The following is a 21,439-nucleotide window of genomic DNA, read 5'->3' on the forward strand; positions in this document are numbered from 1 at the left end:
CAGCAAGGGTGCAGGCTGTGGACAGCAAGCTGTAGCTTAGAAAAGTGTAAGAAGCCAGGGGAGGCTGAGGCAGCTGGATCTCTGTTAGAGGCTAGCCTGGTCTACATATGAATTCTAGACACCAACAGCTAGATAATGAGATCCTGTCTCAAAAAAAACAAAAACAAAATAAAACAACAACAACAACAACAAAAAAACCAAGCAAGCAAGCAAGCAAACAAACAAACAAAATGAAACAACACTCCCAGCCAGGCATGGTGGTGCACGCCTTTAGTTCCAGCACTCAGGAGGCAGAGGCAGGTGGATCGCTGTGAGTTCAAGGCCTGGGCTGGTCTACAAAGCAAGTCTAGGACAGCCAAAGCTACACAGTGAAACCGTATCTCAAAAAACAAAAACAAAAACACAAATAACAAACAAACAGACAAAAAACCAACACTCCCCCCACCCTCAAAAAAGAAAGAAAAGAAAATATTTTAAAAGATCAGAGTACCTGAAGCTTGCCCTGTCTGTGCTTTGGCAAGTATAGAAAACAGAGATAAAAAGAAAAAGGGGAAACTACCCTTTTTCCAGTAAGGCCTCAGAAAAGAGGACAGGCCTCAGAGCCACAGGTCCAGGAGCCTGGGAGTGGGGAAGAAAACGCCCTTTCTCTCCGAAGCCCTAATAACCCATCCATAGCTCCACTGAAGGTGACTCACCCTTCAGGTGACTGAGCAACTGGGTTAAGTCCTGAGGGAAGAGATCTCGCCAGGTCCCCAGCCACAGAGAGATTCTGTTCTTCTGACCAGAAGGAAATAGATGTGTTTCAGGGTTCATCAGGCCTTCTGTAAGGACCTTGAGACTCAGCCAGAGGTTTCTGCTAACGAGCTCATGGTTGGTGTTGTGGTGTCCACAAGGACCCCAGTGCCTGTGCGGGAGGGACAGGCCTCTGCAGAGTATGAAAAAGTCTCACATAAAAAGCCTACACTAAACAATATATGCTTTCTTTAAAAAATTCAAGAGAAAGCCAGGCGTGGTGGCAGATCAGCTGTGAGTTTGAGGACATCCTGGTCTACAAAGAGAGTCCAGGACAGCCAAGGCTGTCTTGGAAAAAAAAAAAAAAGCAAAAATTCAAGAGAAAAATATGGTTATTGTAGAGTAAACCTACAATAAAAAGATATACCTAGAATCAGCCACTTCGGCTATTTTTAGAAATAGAAATTGAGGTATGTAATACAGGGGAGAGAGAGAAAGAAACATTTTCTTTCTTCTCTTTTCTTTTTTTTAAAACATAAACTCTATTTACTTAGGCTCAGGTCTAAGCACTTAGTAGGTGCTCACAAACACACAGGATGGGTTAGTTAATGGAATTGTAACAGTTTCAAGGTGGCTAAAAAACCTTTCTTTTTCTTTTTCTTTACTCCCTTTGAAATTGCTACATGTTAATGAACTTTAACTGAAAACAGGAGCACAATCCTTGATAGAGGCTTGAAATATATGCATTCATTACACACAAAGTGCACACACTATGTGTAGATACATATCAAGAACTTGACAAAGGCACAAGCAGTGGCCTGACTATAAAGATTTTTTTTCTTACAAAAGTCACCATTTCAATGAGAACACACACACACACACACACACACACACACACACACACACACACACACACAGAGAGAGAGGGGGGGGGGAGTGTGTGTGACTGAGAAAGGAAATTTCTTTATTTGGGCCTAGCATTTGTTTTACTTTGTTTTTGTTTTTTCTTCTTCTTCGAGATAGTGTCTTGCTAGCTCTGGCTGTCCTGCTGCCGTATCCTGCGCTGGCTTTGAACTTGTAGCAATCCTCTGCATTAACCTCACACATGCTAGGATTGTAAGCATGTGTCACTATCTATGGCTTAGAACTCAGTGTTAAAAGAGATTTTAAAAAATACAACTTTCAACACAAGTCGAAAAAATCAGAATTCTCCAGGCAAGCTTTATGAAGACAATTCAGGTTCTGTGTTTTATATATACATTTAACTTGCTTTAAGCCTGCTCTTATTCACACCATAGGCAGAGAATATGGGGTTATCAAAACTACTTCTCTGACTGTGAAACAATTAATAAACTAAACATACGTACAACTCAGTGGAGGCAAAGCTTCTAAAGATCTAATGCAACTGAGCATGAACGAAGAGACAGCTTGTCGCTAGCGTCACACGACACACACACACATCTGTTTTTCTATCCAGCCACCTGCAGGGCTGCTGTTAAGCTGACCCTATGTTGATCAGGTGTGTACCAGGACACGTGTGTTCCTTAATTCAAGCCAGACTAGAAGGGGTCTACGGTTTTTTCAGTTCCATCTTCAGACTTATCACGTGGTCTAGTGCAGTGGTTCTCAACTTGTGGGTCGTAACCACTTTGGAGGTCAAACAGCTCTTTCATAGGGGTCACATATCAGCTATCCTGCATATCAGATTCTGATGCATAGCAAAAAATACAGTTATGAAGAAGCATGAAAATAGCTTTATGGTTGGGGGGGTTCCCTGCAGCGTGGAAAACTGTATTAGGAAGGGTGCGAACCACTAGTCCAGAGTCACCAGCTTTCCTCAGAAAGAGCTGTAGGGCAGGTTTCTGTAGCCCAAGGTTGAAGGACAGACTGTCCCCTAGATGCATGCTCTTCTGGGAACAGGTCTGTGGCCAGCTAGTCACTCTTGGACCTTGCGTGACCTCCAGTTTCTGCTGTTTCCAGCTTTTGTGACTGGAGTCAAGTCACCCTCCCATGACCCCATCTGTTCCTGTCTCAGGTCCCTGGAGAGATGAGTTTTCTTCCTGTGTTCTAGAGTATTTTTATTATTATTATTATTATTATTATTATTATTATTATTATTATTATTATTATTATTATTATTATTACTACTCAGTGAACAGCTTCAGGCTGGGGTAAGGTCTGGATCCAAGACATATCTGGATGGTTCCTTTTCGTTCCTCACATGCAGGGGACCTTCCTAGGGAATGTGAGGCCCTCAGGTTCCACAGCTTTTCTTCCTAAGCAGCCTCTGTGGGAAGCTCACGCATTTGGCAGCCCCCATCACTCTCTCACTCTCTCACTCACTCACTCTCTGGCAAGCCATTCACAAGGCTCTGTGCCTTGGCTTTCTTTCTTTATACCCCTTTCCTACTGGCTTGCTTCTTTTCCCTTTCTTAAAGTCATGGGCATGTTTTAGGCCTTGCACCACTAGGGGGCAGGTCCTCCCTTCATGCCTTGGCTCTGACTCAGCTCTCTCCTGTCCATAAACCTTCCCAGGAACAGGCTCTTGTAAGATTTCTGGCATTTTCTTTCCTTCAATTGTTTTTAGAAAAGAAATGGGTGGGGACCACAAGGGAAGAGCTGTGCAGCCACAGCGCGATTCCTGCTGCTGTAGGTGATGCTGGCAGGCTGCACTGTACAGCCTGCAAACACTTCTAATCTTTGTCCCACTGGAACTAGACTCTGAGTCTTGGCTGTGCTCATGTTTTAGCACCTGGAGCTTCACAATAGTCATCGTGTGGCAATTATTGCTGAGAAGTAGAGTCCTAGCTCTGGGCGAGCTCATCTTTCTACCCAAATGATTCAGTTTTAAAAGCCAAAATAATCCCAGGCCCAGGAGAAAGGCGTAGTTTTCTCTCTTCAACACTTCCATGACATGTGTTGATTAAAATAACACCCCTGTCTGTCTTGGAACCTCTTCTGGTTTTGAGGCCCGGGGGAATCCGAGCCACTGACGTATGCTCCCTGAGATACAATGTGACAGAGTGGATGATGTCACTGGGATAGCACTTATTCAGTGTGTCAACCTGGACAAGCTCACAGCCCACCACACAGGCACCATGTGGAGGCTGGTTTCCTGATCCGTGCTGCATCCCTAGGGCAACCAGAGGCAGAGCTCCTTTGGAGAAGGAGGCAGTTTTCTGAGGCAAGGTGGTATAAAGCGTGTTTAGCCAGCATCCTCTCTGACCCAGGGGCTGATCGCCCCCTTGGCCACAGCTGAAGAACGTTCTGGCCACAGCAGTCAGAACACTTCTTTCTTTAAAGAGTCTGTACCTCCATGTTTTTAAGCATGGTTTTCAAATCTGTTGGCTTAAAATCAAAATTGCTTCTGGGAGGTTTAATTTTCAGCCATGAGTTTGTTACTTGGAGTTAAGTCCAAGAATTTGAGTGGGTGATTAAGTGCACCGTTTTTTTTTGCTAGATAATGGTTGGTTTTGATCAAAGTAATGAGACTCAGTTTCCTGGGTGACTACAAGTATTCCAGAAGGCAATTATAAATGAGGAGTCCCAAAACACCGTGTGAAAGTCTGCACCACTGAATGCACCACCTGCCAAGGGGACTCCTTTGAAGACTGACATTAATGGAGATGTGTTAGATCTCATTGCTATAAGGGCACGCCGTGAAGAATGCTTCAGCCAGTCGACTTTTTACAGCAGAATAACCAAACGCCACTCACTCCACACATAATTATAGGCTAGAGTGAAACGGGAAAATAACCAAGCAGAAAAGAGCAGCTAGTACAACCTGCAGATCCTGTGATAAAACAAAAAGCTCTGACTGACTGCAGACTGCAGGGCCGGCTCTAATGTGGTCCCTCTGGCAAATCACACATTGAGAATAGAATGTGTGGCTGTTATCAAGTGGGTAAGAAAGAACAAAATCATCTATTAGTGAGATTTACCTCAGAATAACACAGGTAGCGAGGCACAGGTGGACAATCCTGGCCCAGAGCACACATTGTCCAAACAACCGATGGGGACATTTATTAGTTCTACTCGTACTTAGACTTTCCAAAATAAGTTTTTTTTTAAAGAGAAAAATGGTTCTTGAAAATAATCACTGTTTGAATTTGTTTTTGTCATGGAATATTTTGTTTTCTCCATCAATGGTTATTGATAATTTTGCTGGGTAAAGTAGTCTGGCCTGGCATCTGTGGTCTCTTAGGGTTTGCAGGATCTCTGTCCAGGCCCTTCTGGCTTTTATGGTCTCTGCTGAGAAGTCAGGTGTAATTCTGATAGGTTTACCATTAAATGTTATTTGGCCCTTTTCCCTTGCAGCTTTTAATATTTTTTCTTTGTTCTGCATGTTTTGTGTTTTGATTATTATGTGGCGGGCAGTTTTTCTTTTCTGGTCAATTCTATCCAGAGGGTCCTAGAAATCTACAAGTAGAACAATATGATAGGCAGATATGGGCCCAGGGGTCCCGCTCAAACTAAGGCACCAGCCAAGGACAATACAGGAGGTAAACTTTAAACCCCTTCCCAGATCTAGCCAATGGTCAGAATATTCTCCACAGTTGAGTGGAGAGTGTGATACGACTTTCTCACATACTCTGGTGCCTCACATTTGACCATGTCCCCTGGAGGGGGAGACCTGGTGGCACTCAAAGGAAGGACAGCAGGTTGCCAAGAAGAGACTTGATACCCTATGAGAATATATAGGGGGACGTAATCCCCCTCAAGAACAGTCATAGGGGAGGGGAATAATGGGAAAATGGGGGGGGGGAGGAATGGGAGGATACAAGGGATGGGATAAACATTGAGATGTAACAAGAATAAATTAATAAAAAAAAAAAAAAAAAAGAAAATAATCACACCTTATGATTACATAGATGTTGATGGATTTCTCCCTAGTCCTCCCAATACTGATACTATCAACTTAGTTAATAGCTGTTAATAGAAAGGAATCAGTCTGCAAGCCTTCGTGCCAATTGATTGTTCTCGGCAACAGAAGGAAAAAAATGGCGATTTTGAACTTTGGGGGTCAGAACTCAAAGTTTACAAGCATGGCCACTCCACAGAACGCCACACAGAACCTCCAAAAATGTATCCTCACCTTTACAAACCTATAGGTAATTCCTTTATAGACAGAGGAGCTGGGTATATGTACAGAGCATCTTTGCCATAAAGGCGACGAGTGTCTTTCCTGGTGTGCTTTTAGACTCAATGGCAAGAGAGAATACATATTTATCAAACAGCTGGCGTATTTTACCTGAACTCAGGCTTCCCCAAAAGGATACTTTATGAAAAAAAAATATTATGAGTTCTTACTCATAACAGTGATTGATGCCATAAAACAACCTCTGCTCAGAGTATAATGTTTAAAAATGATCTGGGTAAATAATATAACAACTTGGAGAAAAACACCAAGAAGCAGAGAAAACTGAGCCATGTCTCGCGGAGAGATGCGCATTAATCCTATACTACCCAGCAGTGTTAAAATGAGTAGGGCGTGGTGCTATAGCCAAGCAGTGCATGAAGAGACACACAGGTGATTAAAAGCAGGAGGGATTTATTCAGATGACACCTGACCAAAGGTCCAAGAGCATCTACAGTAAAAACTATAACTACAGAGTCACAGGACCAAATAAGCTTAGACAGTCAATCCATAATAAAACGCTGAGGCACACCGAGCGATATGAAAAGCCGCTTAGCTGTGATGGGTGCCAGAGTGTATGGAACAGAATGTGTGGAGCCCTGTGTAACGGGCACTGATGGTGTCGCCTGTCCAACAGCTGCTGCCATCAGGAGCTCTGAGTTTTGCGAGGTTTACTGAACACTCTTATCAAGTCTCTACTGAAATAAACTCCAGCTAGGTTGAAAACTTATTTTGTGACTGGACTTCAATGAACAGTGGAAATATAACTTAATCACAAAGTATATGAAATGCAGATAAATAGAAACAGCCTCAATATTCTCAAAAAAACACCAGCTTTAAACAAATTTATTTGCCATCAAACCATACACATAACAAAATATATTAATTGTCCTAGATAAAGATTTAACTATATGGCTGAAAGGATTTTAAAGTAAAACAAAACAAAAGAGAAAAAAACCACAAACTTCCCATAGCAGTAAAATTAAACTTAAAGCATTACTATCTTTAATAAATCTAAAACGGGTTACAGGGCAGTTACTGTTCAGTTGTGAGTAGTACAGTTCTAGAACACTCGTGCCTTATAATTTAACGGCCTTCACTTTATAGTCTCTGAAGAGACATTGAGATAATGAAAAATGTAAAAGGAACCGGCATTGCTTGGGTATGGGTCAGCATTATCTGGCCTGCAGCTCAGGCACAGTGCTGAGCTGAAACACACACACACACACACACACACACACACACACACACACACACACACACACACACACGCAAGCTTTGACAGCTACAGCGGAGGGTTCTAGGAGTCTTCCCTGCCCAGCCACTTTGAGATTGATCCCTGTGGCCTATAGATACATAATGTAAGACGCTAGCAACCTTTAAAGCGTTTAGAGTATGTTTACGAAGGTTTCTTGATAGAAAAATCAAGGATACTTTGAGTTTTGGAAATATCCCTGCATAGACCATCAACCACCCAACACCTGTGAAAATGGCTTCCTGAGAGACCAGGGAAGCCTGTTTTACAGAGCAGTATGGCTGAAGCTCTCAGAGAGACCCCCGTGGACATACCCGAGTAGCTTACCATTCATCAGGCGAGCACCCATAATCCTCAGGTTCTGGGGCATGGCTTCGAGAGGAGGGACAGAAAGAGAGGGAGAGACAGTCACGCAAAGGCTGGCAACAGAAAACCATGAATGAAGGAAGTGCTGAGAGGCGGGTTTCTAGAAAGTTAAGGAAATGGATTTTAGTTAGATCTGGAAGAATGGCAGGTTAGTGCAGTGAGTAGAACGGAACGTGAGGATTTATGGTAACTGGGGGTTTACAAAGGGTACTCCGCATCCCAGAACTGACTGATGCATAGAAATCAACATTTAGTAACAATCATGTTTAAATTTAACTGCTCCAACATGTGCTATAAAGCTGGTAGGAAGCCCATCATTTATACTTATAGCCACAACAAGGTGTTTTAATGGCGCAAACATGCTAGTCACCTAGGGCACAGTCACACAGAAAGAAATGAGCCCTCTATTTGCTTCAGGAAGCCTTCGCAGCCTTGACATGATAACTTCCTCAGAAGAAATGAGAATAAAAGTCAACTATGCTTGTTTGATTAAATGGAGAGCCACTGGCACTCAAAATGGTCCCACCATCAAGTAGTTTTTAGTGTTAAAAACACTTCCATCAATACTTTAATTTTCTCTACTAGCCCATGGAAGCACGGGAGAAACCCACGGATATAGTTCAACATTCCTATGACACCCAGACGCGCAGGTCAGAGCAGATGTCCTCTTTCCTAGTTCTTTCATCACACATGATAACTCAGAACTTTCACTTTAAGGTAGGCTTCTTATACGCATGTGGAGTTTAAAATGCTGAGATCGTTCTTGATAGGTATAAGCTGAAGCTGCTGGGAACTTTAGGAATGCATTAATGCCCTGAGTGCCTGCCCACTCTTTTAACCTGGTCACGACAAGGTCTTCTACCTCCAAGACGTTGTTTCCTCCAGGTCAATATTCCCTCTGCTACAGCCACCACAACCAAGGGATGCATTATCCCACCTACTCTCTCCCGCCAAAGGCTTGTGTTTATTTTTAAGAGGAAGGACTCACTCTGTCCATCTCGGGCTAGATTCCCAGGAAAGGGACTGGCCTGCCACAGTGCACTGTGGAAATGGCTGCAGTACCAGGAATCATCACTTGTGATTGACCCCAGCGCCCCCACCCTCCGCACTGTCCAGGGGAGATGCTCGAAACTGTCCAAGCAGTGAACACGGCACGAAGGTCCTGCCAGCTTGCATTGGCATTGCGTCCCTGTCCATGGTTTCACATTAGCACTGGGCCTGGTGCTTTCTAAGTCCTGAGACTTAACAGTCCCAGAGCACAAGGTCTACAGTGCCCTCCCCTGAGTCTGGGGGCAGCCCTGGCAGAAGTCAGTACTGCCCAGAGCAGGGGTGGGCAGCCAGTGACTTGTTTGTATGCGTGCTCATGGTTACAGCTCAGCAACTCTGGTGTTGGCCCATGGATGAGACGTAGCAGTGTAGTCCTATCTGCCTGGGGAGTTCTTTATACTTAAATTAATTCTCAGTTCTGGGTTCAAGGAGGACTCTGTTGGAAGCACCCTTGGCTTTCCTCGTTAGGCTACCCCCACGCCATCTGAGGCTCGCACCCATTCTTGCTCCAAGTTAGGACTACTGCTGCATTATAATTAATATCTATTGACCCCAGTTAGACTGGGAACCCGGAGTGAGAACCATGTAAACTCTTGATGACTATTAGTTTTCTCCTACCTAGCCAAGAGCCACTTGCAGGAGGAGGCAGGTCAACATTTGTCGTGAGTAAACGAAAGGTCACAGTCGGCCACCAGACACATGTGCTGGCCGTAATCTAGCCCTTGGGCTAGGTGTATAACTGTGGAAGATTTTCGTGGTGAGTCTCTTCCTCAGGGATGCAGGAAAAGCTGATCTGCCACCAAACAGACCTAAACAAAACTGCCATGACAACTGTTCAAGCACTGTAGTCAGTGCAGACATGGGTTGTTTTCAAGAACTTTGATCTGTTTTAGTGAAATGATTTAACACTAACCAAATGTCTGGTCAATGGGGGAGGAGGTCCCCCTCAGTCACAGTCATAGGGGAGGGGAGGAAGAGGAAAGCGGGAGGGAGGGAGGAATGGGAGGATACAAAGGATGGGATAACAATTGAGATGTAATATGAATAAATTAATAAAATATATTTTAAAATGTCTGGTCAACAAAATAAGAAATGAAACAACAATAACAAAAAGAATTGTTCAGGGTGTTTAATAGACTGTTTTTCAGCTTCAGAAATAGTATAGACTAAATTGCTGACAAGTACAGGACAGAGGAAAAACTCTTCAATGTAGAAGTTTTTGTCTATTGCGGATATTCAGCTGACTGTGCTGACACAGGCATCTGCATATGGTAATCTGCTATAGTGAAACTTTCCTAAATGTTTAACAGTGTAATTTCTAGTTTGTAGTACATTACATTTATAAATGGTACAGATTATTCATATTTAATTACTATTTTCCCATAAGATGATCTAAGGAAAAAAACCTAATAAGTATAAACAGAGGCCTCCTTATTACAAAGTTAATTTCTGTGAAATAGTCTTTGCCTACAACTGTGTACAAATTCAAACAGGCAAAGTTTGAGGCAAAGCTTAAATGAAAGGAGAGAAACTTCATTAAAATTAAACTCTGAAGCACTAGTGTTATGTATTCTATTCCTACAAAATTGCTAGACACAGAGAACTAGCTAAAACCACACCACCGGGAGCCTTGACTTTCCTCACTGTCCAGCTGACAATGTGGCAACACAGGACTTCACCTAGAGCCTGAGGGATTAGCTACAAACTTGGTTGTTGGCATTTAAAGTGCATTACGTTCTCTGGTCATCTCCTAGCGGTCCTGGTGGGCATAAACACCAGGATATCTTTTGCAATAATTCCTCATAGTTAACATGGTTGCAGGGTGAACGGGATTCTGATTATATTCCTATAACCCAGGAGTGCCCAGAGAAAAGCTCCTAGTAAGGTGGCTGGCTGCGCCTGCTTCCTCTGTGTGTCAGCCGTGAAATGAGGTAACAAGGCAGCACCCCGGCTATGAACATGTGGTCGGTGAAAGTCAGTTTCTCCAAATCCTGTTTTTATCAACACCCCTCTACAATGCTGAAACTCCAGTTGTCCAGTAGGATAAATGAGACCAGAACTTTATTTAAAAAGGGAGAGGTGTGGATCTGGGAGCACGGGTGGGGGTAGATTGAATGACACCTCAAGGAAACCATGTATATATGTACATATTATATAAATTTATATATACATAAAATCACACCAAGGGCTATGAGTGCTAATGTACAAACCCTACGTGATGCTCGAATGTAGCCTACCAAGGCGAGGCGTGGCTTTCCATCTTCCTGAGAACGTGCGCGGGACCCACTTCCGCTGTTGTTGCTCTCTGCAAGCCAATGCTACGCTCATTACTAACCCTGCTACGACTTCCTGTCTTGGGAGGGACCTGGGAGCTTATCTGGTTTCCCTCTTTATTACATTTTTCAGAGCTAACAATCCGAAAGGGAGTTGTCTACGGCCACAGGAGGGAATCTAAGACACGGCTCGCATCTATACCTCATCTGTTCATCTCATTCTTGAGAAATGTTCTCACAAGGACGCGCATTTGATTGACCGTCTAACTGAGAGGGCCGGCACTCTGCTCAGGTCCACCCTGTCCCCTCCTTCGACCCCCACTTGTGCATTATGAAGTTTCCACCAGACCAGGGAAGGGCTCTGTTCTGCACATGTGGCCGGGGGTGGGGGCTGGGGGAGGGGCAGGGTGGGGGTGGGGGGAGATTAAGACCCGGTTCTGAGCCTATGAAACTCCCACAAAGAGAAGCGCTTTCAGTCTCTGGACTAAGGATGTAGCATGTGTCAGCACGTGATGTCAAGGAACGTGACTATGGTTCCTCTGCTCCAGGCACAAGTCTGGGCAGAGTCAGGGAGAGCAATTTAGTCTGAGAACTGACAGGTGAGAGAGAGAGAGAGAGAGAGAGAGAGAGAGAGAGAGAGAGAGAGAGAGAGAGAGAGAGAGAGAGAGGGCAAACTGGAAACATCAGTATTTTCAAATCAACAGCCTGTCTTTCCAGTGTGGAAAGGCCATCCAACCAGCTATGTCCACAGGCTGACATCATTTTGAACCAAACTCTCTCCTGCCCTAAAGAGCAAGCATATTGCTCTCCGCTCCTGTTTGCAGCACTGTACATAGGAAAAATAATAAATTTAGTTTAAGCTATTTCCCACTGACTTATTGCTTAAAGGTAAAGTACAATGAACCACAAGGGGGTTTGAGCCAGAAGGGCCCAAAGCAAGGGAGTGCGATAAAGAGTCAATGCTTATTGGCCTCACTGAGGTAAGGACAATTGCAAAATCTGCTGATAAGGCTTAATGCCATTCAACCCGAAGGAGGGTGTTTCTGAGTGCCTCACGCCTGCACGCATGCCATGAGAAACAAGCTAAAAGGATGGCACATTCCATCTGAAGGGCATTATCTTGAGGGTAATCTGAAGGACAGATTGAAGATGCCCTTGTCCCTCCTCCTTCCTTCCCACCACCCCAGAATTTTAGACTGTTCTGTGACTGCAAAGAGGAGATGTGATAAAAAGACAAAACGGGAATAATTGTCAAGGCAAAGGCAGCATCACTTAACTTGCTAACCGAGGCATCACCGTGGCCTCTTCCCGCATCTACCCTGCACCCAGGACATCAGGGCAGAGTGCAGGGCAATGTTTTGTCCCTATCACTAGGCCCAGATGGAGGCCTTCTGTAGCCCTAAACACCAAGAGACTCACCAGTTTCTACCTCTCCCCATCCCCCCAAGGAAAGCAACAGCAACTGCAAAGTACACGGTCATCCACCCTGAAGGAAAAAGACCACTTTCTAGATTGAAAAAAACAACAACAAAAAACAAAACTCAGGTTTTGCACAAGAATTTTTAAATATTCCAAACTGATGGGATCAATTAAATGTGTATTTTGTTCACCTGGGAAAAGGGAGAGCACTCACCCATAGGCTGGGAAAAGGGAAGCACTCACTTGTAGGCCGGGAAAACGAGGAGCACTCACCCATAGGCCGGGAAGAGGGGGAGCACTCACCCATAGGCTGGGAAAAGGGGGAGCACTCACCCATAGGGCGGGAAGAGGGGGGAGCATTCACCCGTAGGCTGGGAAAAGGGGGAACACTCACCCATAGGCTGGGAAAAGGGGGAGCACTCACCCATAGGCCGGGAAAAGAGGGAGCACTCACCCGTAGGCCACGCCCGCGATGGTGCATTTCTTAAACTGCATCACGTTGCATGTCAGGGTCCCAGTTTTGTCAGAAAATATGTATTTAACCTACAAACAAGTTAAAATCCTCAATAACATTTCAAGGTTTTTTTTTTTCTTTAAATGTCTATCTTGGGGTCTACGCACATCAGACAACTGTTCTGCCTCTCTGCTCAGAAGTTTGTTTTTGTTTTTGGTTTTTTGGTTTTTGTTTTGTTTGCTTTTTTAATAAAGAAAGAAAATGCACCCAAATTATACTTTCTTCCAAAGTCAACCATGTTGTACTGTGCAGGTAGAGTGCCTGCTTGAATTGCTTTCAATATATTCTTTAAGGAACAATTCAACTCTCTTAGGATTTTAGCAATAAATTATTTTATAATTTCACTTCAGGCTCCATCTACATCAGCAAGGGACAGGACAGCCTGTCCTAAATGCAATTTGAATAGTATGCGTTAGAAAGTGGTGGCTAGCACCTATACGTGGGCTATAACCCATAGGCAGTCCCATGTCACCTAAGGATGCTGCAGGTAACAGAGGATGCACACATGCTGTGGATGCCATAAGACTGTGTCTCCTGCCTGGAGTGCGGTCATAGCAGTCAGGGGGGAGTGAATGTTATGACGTTTACATAGCGATGACGGCACCTGACAGTGCACCACTTACCACACATCCCTGATAAGAGATGCAAGGCTGCATACATCGACGAAGTACGACTTGTAAATCCTATTTCTACTTGACTGTATGCCTAATCCAAATTCCTATTTGACTAGACTCATAGGTGTGAGCTCTCCCTTCTGGATGCCCTGTAACTCAAAGACGGTCCACAACTTAACATCTATCAGACCACCTACTAAGAAACATACCTAGGCTTGCCCAGCATCTCACCTCGAAACGAAAAAAATCTGCTTTGGTGTTGGAGGACTCGACTGTTAAATACAGACACCGCATGTCATGCACTAACAAATGCACTTCCGTGCCGTACTCAAACAGTGGGAAACAGGAAGATGCCCCTCCGTCTGAAGCCTCCACATAAGGCAGAAATTACACCAAACCCCAGTGGGGATCCACCACGTGCCAGTGAGACCTTACCTGGCCGAGTTCCTCATTCAGGTTAGATGTCCGAGCCATGGCGGCAGTGTCTGTGGGTTCATAGTGCATGTCAACATCCTGCAAACAAGCATGCGACATCGCTGAGTACCAGGCGCTGGTGGGCTGGGTCAGCAAAGGGAACCACATTGGTTTTTTTGTTGCTGCTTTTTTTTTTTTTAACTTTTCGCGAGTCACTATTTGTCTGCTGGGCTCTGCGTAACCTCGCTACCTCTACAGGGTTCCATGAGACTGTCATGTGGTGTGGTTCACTTTAGCTGAAGCAGGTGAGCACCGTAGTGGTAGCAGGAGCTCGTCTGTGGGGTCAGATGGTCTGTTTACTTTCACTCTTCATTCTCAATAAGGAATCCTCCTGTTGGGGTTGAGGTATGCAACACACGCGTTGAGGTGCTCCCTAGAGGGATGCGAGGTAACTGTCTAGTGATGTTTGCTAGGAAAGCCGCCAATGCTTTCACGTAATTAGCTCTTTAAGCAACAGGAAAAGTTATCTAAGAGACCATGTTTGCTCTGGTTGGACTTGCCAGGCTAAGCTGCTCTTACCTCAGAAGATATAGATTTTATATTTCTCTGTACTTGCCTTGTACCCAATAACCATGACTGGACCCCATTATCTAACCCCATTTTCTAAAACAAATTTTTTTTACAGTAGGATATTTTATTAACAAGTCAGGCCTGTAGTTTATTGTGGTTCGCGTCTGTCCTATTTCTATTCTGAGCTTTGTGTTTACATGCGACACTGGAAGAAAGGCATTCTCCAAGTGAGAAGAGAGAGCTGACGTGGGGATCAACCTGGAAACCATATGACACGAGGACAGGGTGGGTCTAAGCCAGGAGGGACAGACAGGAGGACCAGCTGGAGGAGAGGAGGGGTGGGTCTAAGCCAGGAGGGACAGACATGAGGACCAGCTGGAAGAGAGGAGGGGGTGGGGTCTAAGCCAGGACCGATGGATCTGACTTAGAACAGGCAGCATAGGACAGCCCAGGTTCAACACTTTCAACGCTGTCACTCAGAAATGCACACTGGACAACTGGACAACAGGTGACAGTGACTGACCTCTTCCACACAAGGAAGAAGCTGGCTAGTCAGGGCCATCACTGAGACCCTACTGGTTAGGAGGGTGGTTGAAAAGCAAGGGCGTTCCAGGCTTACTCAACACTACCATTACGTAATATTTGAAAGAAAATCTATTTTATGATAAGGACTTGAGTGGCCATTTGATCCCACAGTGCATTTGCCTTATGACGTCTGTGGATAAGAGTCCTTCACTAAGCTCAGCACACATTGCTTGTGTGAAGTAGACTATGCCTGCTGCTTATTTCAGATTCCCAAATTACACTCATCTTTTACCAAAAACAAGGAAGAGGCTGACATTGTAGTAAGATCATTCACCACAAGAAGGTAATGAACAGATCCAAAAAGCATTTTTGGTTATATCTTAAAAAAACAAACAAACAAAAAAAACCTTAAGATGAATCTGGAACATAAAAAATAAAATCAAAATTTCTCAAAAAAAAAAAAATCAGCTTTTTGGCATATTGAACTAGAAAGTATGATTTACACAAATTCATTAATTTTAACTAAGATAAAGATGAAAAATCAAAACAATATTTGATGAAAAACATAGGAAACATGTTTACTATATCTCTCCAATATTTAAATCATCAACATAGCAATTCAAAAGGAAAAAAGATGTCCACTGAAGTCGTCTGGAGTGCCAGAATTAACTAGACGGCTGGACAGTTCCCCAGTCATACGCCACAAGCACAGTGATGGGCTCGACGGCGTAGAAGACTCTTTGCTGTATAAACATGTCTTTGAGGTGCAGAAACACTGCAAGATCCAGGTAAAGCACCCTGTCACCCCAGCGTTCGTGACCGAGATGCCAGGCAAAGCTGCTTATGTGGTAAATACGATACTAGATCTACAAGACAGACATTTCAGTTCCAAATGCACGGTCCTCTTCCTCTACAGCCACCGTGCGTGTCCCCACACAGGTTTCCTGAACTAGAGACCAGTTTTCCTCAGGATGTGTGGTTTTCAGTGTGCATGATTCTGAGGGACCCATGTTAAAATTATATTAGTCTTAAAAATACCGTTACACAGTCCATTAAAACATCATATAATTGAGACTTCAAGACGTGTGCCCTACCAGAGTTAGCTAAAAAAACAAAACAAAACAAAAAACAAACAAACAAACAAACAGAAAATACATACTTAGGATGATGGCATATAACACAAATTCATATTTACCCAATTTATGAAGTAAGCCTGGGTGAATTTCACCACCTCTAATGTAACCAACAAGCTGATGGGGATGAGATTGTTGAAGAGGATAATGAAAGTCAAGAAGTTCAGCCCAAAATTATTAGCGCCACCATCTGTTGAGGGAAGAGGGAGAACATAATTTTCAGTTTTATATCTTCTGTGAGAAAACCTAAGCAAGGCAAGAACTCCCTGCATTACACAACTCTAGACACACAGAGGCTGACTGTGCTAATGTCGTATCTTGATTCTCAAATACCTGCAGTTCTGTCATTCCTCCCTCTAGGGCCCTACATCAGGAGTTCAACCAACCATAGACTGAAAATATTGTGTCTGAGTATCCTGGATATGACTTACAGTATATGACAGGATCCACATAAGACAAATACTGGATCATTCAAAATAAAAGGCTTGGGCATCTGTTGGGTTATGGTCATCTCCTGATGTCCTAGAGCTGCACTCCGGTGGGTACAGCGGGTTAATCCTATCAGGATCTCCACAGTGCTGCTAAATATTGAAAGAAGCCAGGCATGGTAGCGCACACCTTTAATCCCAGCTCTAGGAAGGCAGAAGCAGGTGGATCTCTGAGTTGGAGGCCAGCCTGGTCTACAGAGTGAGTTCCAGGACAGCCAGGGCTACTCAGAGGGTACTACTTGTGGGTGGGGTGGGGAGTGAAAGAAAAGTGCTATAGTTATTGGTGTTACACACTGTGTTCTGATCAGGAAGTTCAGAGATCTTAGGAGGGTTGAAAGTTTGTAAATCTAAATCTTCAATTGGGAGGAACCATTTGTGTGTGAATTCTTGAAAGCATTTTCAAACTAAAGCATAGCTTCAAAGCAAACACAAATAGCAACTAGAACAGTCCAAATTGTAAGAATCGTTCTTATTTTTCCAGTACTAGGCTCTGGAAGGCCTTGTTCACACACACACACACACACACACACACACACACACACATATGTATGTATATAGCTGGTAAGCACTACACTGAGCTCTCTCCTTAGCTACAGGAGCATTTCTCATCTGCAGGTAAATTATCCTGCTAAATAAGTTAACTTCTTCCTTGATAAGGAAAATAAAACAGGGAAGTCTAAGATACTGTAAGGAATACATACAAACGAGTCGATCACAGTAAAAATATTTTTTAATGCTGAAATAATAAATCAATGACTATAAATGACTTGGAATAGCTGAGAAGTGTAATAAAAAAGTTAAATGAATGCAATAGAAAAGCTCTAAAATCTTTTTTTTTTTTTCCCTGTAAGATTGTATTGGAATTTGCTTTCACACTTGAGAAAATTAAATATTTACTGGCTAAGTATTCATCACAGGGAAGTGCAGGTTCACTTCCTAGAAACACCCAAAGGGGAGGAGCTACGCTAACATGAGAACAGTGAGAGAATATGTGTTCCAGAAGGAAGTGATTTAAAACGTCTCTCCCCGGGATAAAACAAGCATTTACATAAAACTTGTGTTACTGAGTTCAAAGAAAAGTAATTAGGAAAGAAAGAAAAAGAAAGAGTACATCCTGAGCATTTTTAAACATGTCATCTATGTTTTCATACTATACTCAACACCCACAATTTCCTCCACACATAATCTCCTTTCAGGAGTTCACTGCCACATATGATATATTGTAGAGGGCATTATTTTGTGCATCGTGTTAATGGTTGTATTTGTAAAAACATTTTATGCTACTATGGGATGGAGGCATGGTTTTTAAGTATTTTGAAGTTTTGAGAACCTAAGTTTTACCTTGCCTTTTCTGGGAATCTATTGAAAAGTGAAGATAAGACCTACAGTTATCTTAGCTGTGAGTTCTCTTTTCAGAAGCAATGGGACATTTGGCAAAATTAAATCAAGACGGACAGCAAAGTAAGAGCATATTTAAACCAAAGGGGGAAGGCAGGTATGGCGGCCCTTCGGTGCTCACAGTGCAGGTGGAGGTACCAGTCTCTCCCAGAGTGCCTTCGGTTCCAAATGGCCGCGCCCACAGAGCAGACCAGAGACATGGCAATCAAGATGCAGAATAAAATCAGAATCTGTACATTTGTAATCCGCTCCACATTGGAGAGTTTAAGTGGTGGACTCGTGGAGTTCTGTAAAACAAGCAAAACAAGGCAAGTGGTAAAACCTGCACAGTTCGGCATTGCGGTTGGTAAGGAAGACCAGTCACAACACGGCACCTGGAACTGAAAACTTTTCCAGTCACGTGACAAGTATCATGCGTGCCCATGGCTGCCACCTCTTTTTCTTAAGACCACAGCACCACACACACCTTCTTCTAGGTTGTAAAACAAAGAGAAGAAGAGAGGATGTGGTAACACCTGCTTTGCAGATCGCGTCAGCCCCGTTAAGACGTCCTTGACTACGTAAGCAAAGGGAAGTCTTTCCACAGCACCCACTTTTAGTGCCTTTGCTTGGAAAAGACGCAGAGGAAAAGGCCTACGTCCCTGCACACATGTCAGTGTCTAAAGGATCTCTGGTGCCACTCAGCAACTGTTTCACCGAAGACAGCAGTAATTCAAGTTGTACCACCTAGGATCCGTAACTGGGTGCGGCAGCAGGCTGGCTTAGGAGGCAGAGGCAGGAGAACGGTGAAGCAAGCCTGACCTGCCTGTGCAGAAGAGGACAAGGAAGGCACTTCTGCTCCATGCACTGACTCAGCATTTATGCCAGATCTGTGCTAAGCAAGCATCTACAGGACAGAAAAGGAAATCCCTCATGACCAATATAAGTGACAGATGGTGGAACTTCGAGCAAGGCCAGGGAAGCAGCACTCCCGACCGACCCGCTTGTCACTGACAGCATCTTCATGCCTGTGTGATGTACAGGGACAGTGGTCCATAGAGCAGAACTCCAATCGTATTTCAAAGTGCATTTCCTATACTTGTCACACTACTGAATGCACATTGCATTACAAGGTAGAGACGAAGCACCCATGGGTGTACATAAACATCAGGAGGAGGGTAGATGGCAAAAACTGCCTTGTATCGAAATGCTGTGAAAAAAAAAAAATGGCTGTTTCGTTTAAACTTGTCTTTAAGTTTTATGAAAAAAACAAAAAACAAACAAACAAAAAAAACAACCAAAATTAAAAATTTGATCATTGCATTAAAATAAAATCACAAGACCAAAATATTGTAACACAGACACCGTGACACAGGCAACTAGAACACTACTAGTAGCTGGAGGGTGTGAGAGATAAACACACGCCACCATCATTGGGCGCTCACGTATCAGGCAATCTTGGCAGAAGCTTCTCGGTGCTTGCATGTGGTGCGAGCTCCTCTCCCAGGGAAGGAATTTCAAGGTTTCCTTCACTTACTTCCCAGTGTGGGTTCGTGATATGAGGCTACGGAACGACTCATGGCTGCCCTGCTCGGTTTGAGACAAACGCACCGAGAGCCATGAGTCACGCACTCCCAAGACACTGAGTCTCAAAAGGCATCATAGAAAGACATCCCACCTGCATCAGCTTGGTGTCGTGTCCGGTGTAGACAACTATGCCGTGAACCCACTGGGTGTTTCTTAACTGAGCACCTCGGAGAAGAATCTGGTCCGCACCCAGGGGAACCGTGCTAGGACAGAATACATTGGCATTAGAAATGACATTGTCCAAAACGCCCAAGAAACAAACGCACAGTCGTTATGCAGTTATCAAAGTCTCCACTACTAAAACTTTATTTTTGGAAAGGAAGTATCTTTTTTTCACCAACAATGATAATCTTCAAATATAACTGTTGGGAAGAAGTTTTTTTTTCCTTAACACCATACTGGTTGTTGTTGTTGTTGTTGTTGTTGTTATTATTATTATTATTATTATTATTTTTATTTTTATATCTTTACTCTTCACTGTGGACTATGAGTATCCATCATATATTCCAGTGATGAAGCTCCACCCAGCCGAGGTGAAGACATTTGTAGCTGCACCTTTTTCAGGCTATTACTTTTAGTGAGTTCATGACGGTGAGCCCCTCAGATGCTCTTGATGTCCTGCTAAGATAGCTGAGAGCTTGCTTTGTCAAATGAATAGACATGGAGAGCCAGATGCAAAGATGGCCTTTGTGGTGGTTTGAACAGTTTGGCCTGTAGGGGGTGACACTGTGTTGGGAGGTGTGGCCTTGTTGGAATACACGTGTCCCTGAGAGGGTGAGCTTTGAGGTCTCAGACACTCAAGCTAGGCCTAGTACAGTGGTCTCCTGCTGCCTCCTATGGAACCGGAGGGAGAGCTCTCAGCTCCTTCTCCATCACTGTGTCTGCCTGCGCACGGCCGTGCCTCTGTCATGAAAATAATGGACTAAACTGAACTGTAAGCCTGTCCCGATTGAATGCTTTCCTACACACACACACACACACACACACACACACACACACTTAAATTACAAACAACTTTGTACACAAGCAGGGCTCAAAAGTTACACAAGGTAACATAAACAAATAGCTTGTCCCATATCCTGGCACAACCATCCCCTTTCTGAAGTAAGTGCCTAGACCTAAAGCGTTATGGTATTCATTTTATAGGATCAGAGTGTTTGTTTTCCAAGAAACACAAACATATTCTCAATAAATGGTAATCATTTCAAAGCCATTTGCTTCCTAGACGTTACACCACATTGCCATGAATAAGACCCAGGCTGGGTCCTTTGTGGGTTTCCTCCAGCAGGGACCCAGGAGTACAGTGGCATTATCACAAATGCGCACCGAGTCAGTGGATAGCAATGTAAAATTCAAAACTGAATGTCTCAAAGCTTCCTAATGGCAGAGGCTGTTTCCATTCAACAAGAAAGTAATGTAAAAAAAGACAAACGTAAAGAAAAATATACTTAAAATTTCTAGGAAAAGAAGGAAACCATGTTCAGAGGAGTCTATAGAGAATGTAGGACTAGCCAATCAGTAAAGGACAAGTGAGATGGGGATTCTCCATTTCCGGTGGGCTCAGGTGGCCCAGTCAGCTTCCAAGGCTAGCAACAGTCTGGGTATTGGGCCGTCAGGGAAACATAGTCTCCTGGCTCAGTGAAATCAATCCAGATGTGTGGGTTAGAATGGCCCCTGCAGGAGTCCTCAGGAAACAGTGTATCCCAGTTTCCATCACTTACATCCAACAGCAGTCCTTCGGGCCCATTGGGATGGGAATTAAGCTTAGTCCACTTTTGTAAAAGCTTGTGAAATGCTTGAAGACTGGTTACTTCATATGAAAAAGAGGTTTGCTTTTGGGCGATCTGTAGTCATTACATTGGGAAGGGGGAGGCCTGAATTTCCACATGCGAATCCTCTAGGGGACAAAACCATATTAAACCAACAGAACTGTCTTATATAGTGCCAACATCTGGAGTGCACTTCAGGATCGGGAGGGGCCCGGAGGT

At 43.8% G+C, this 21,439-nt stretch overlaps 1 protein-coding gene across 1 annotated transcript in view; it reads right to left on the reverse strand.

The window, feature by feature from the left end:
- Atp8a1 (ATPase phospholipid transporting 8A1) overlaps positions 1-21,439 on the reverse strand; it is a 187,102-nt gene that overhangs the window by 121,152 nt on the left and 44,511 nt on the right. The window contains exons 10-15 of the mRNA XM_051165287.1: positions 19,543-19,654; positions 18,007-18,172; positions 16,062-16,189; positions 13,793-13,870; positions 12,684-12,772; positions 7,452-7,496 (exon numbers count right to left, since the gene is read on the reverse strand). Of these exons, the coding sequence (XP_051021244.1) occupies positions 7,452-7,496; positions 12,684-12,772; positions 13,793-13,870; positions 16,062-16,189; positions 18,007-18,172; positions 19,543-19,654 (618 nt within the window). The remainder of the gene's footprint in view (positions 1-7,451; positions 7,497-12,683; positions 12,773-13,792; positions 13,871-16,061; positions 16,190-18,006; positions 18,173-19,542; positions 19,655-21,439) is intronic.

Source organism: Acomys russatus, chromosome 22, assembly GCF_903995435.1.
Source record: "Acomys russatus chromosome 22, mAcoRus1.1, whole genome shotgun sequence".
NCBI classification, from domain to species: Eukaryota; Metazoa; Chordata; class Mammalia; order Rodentia; family Muridae; genus Acomys; species Acomys russatus.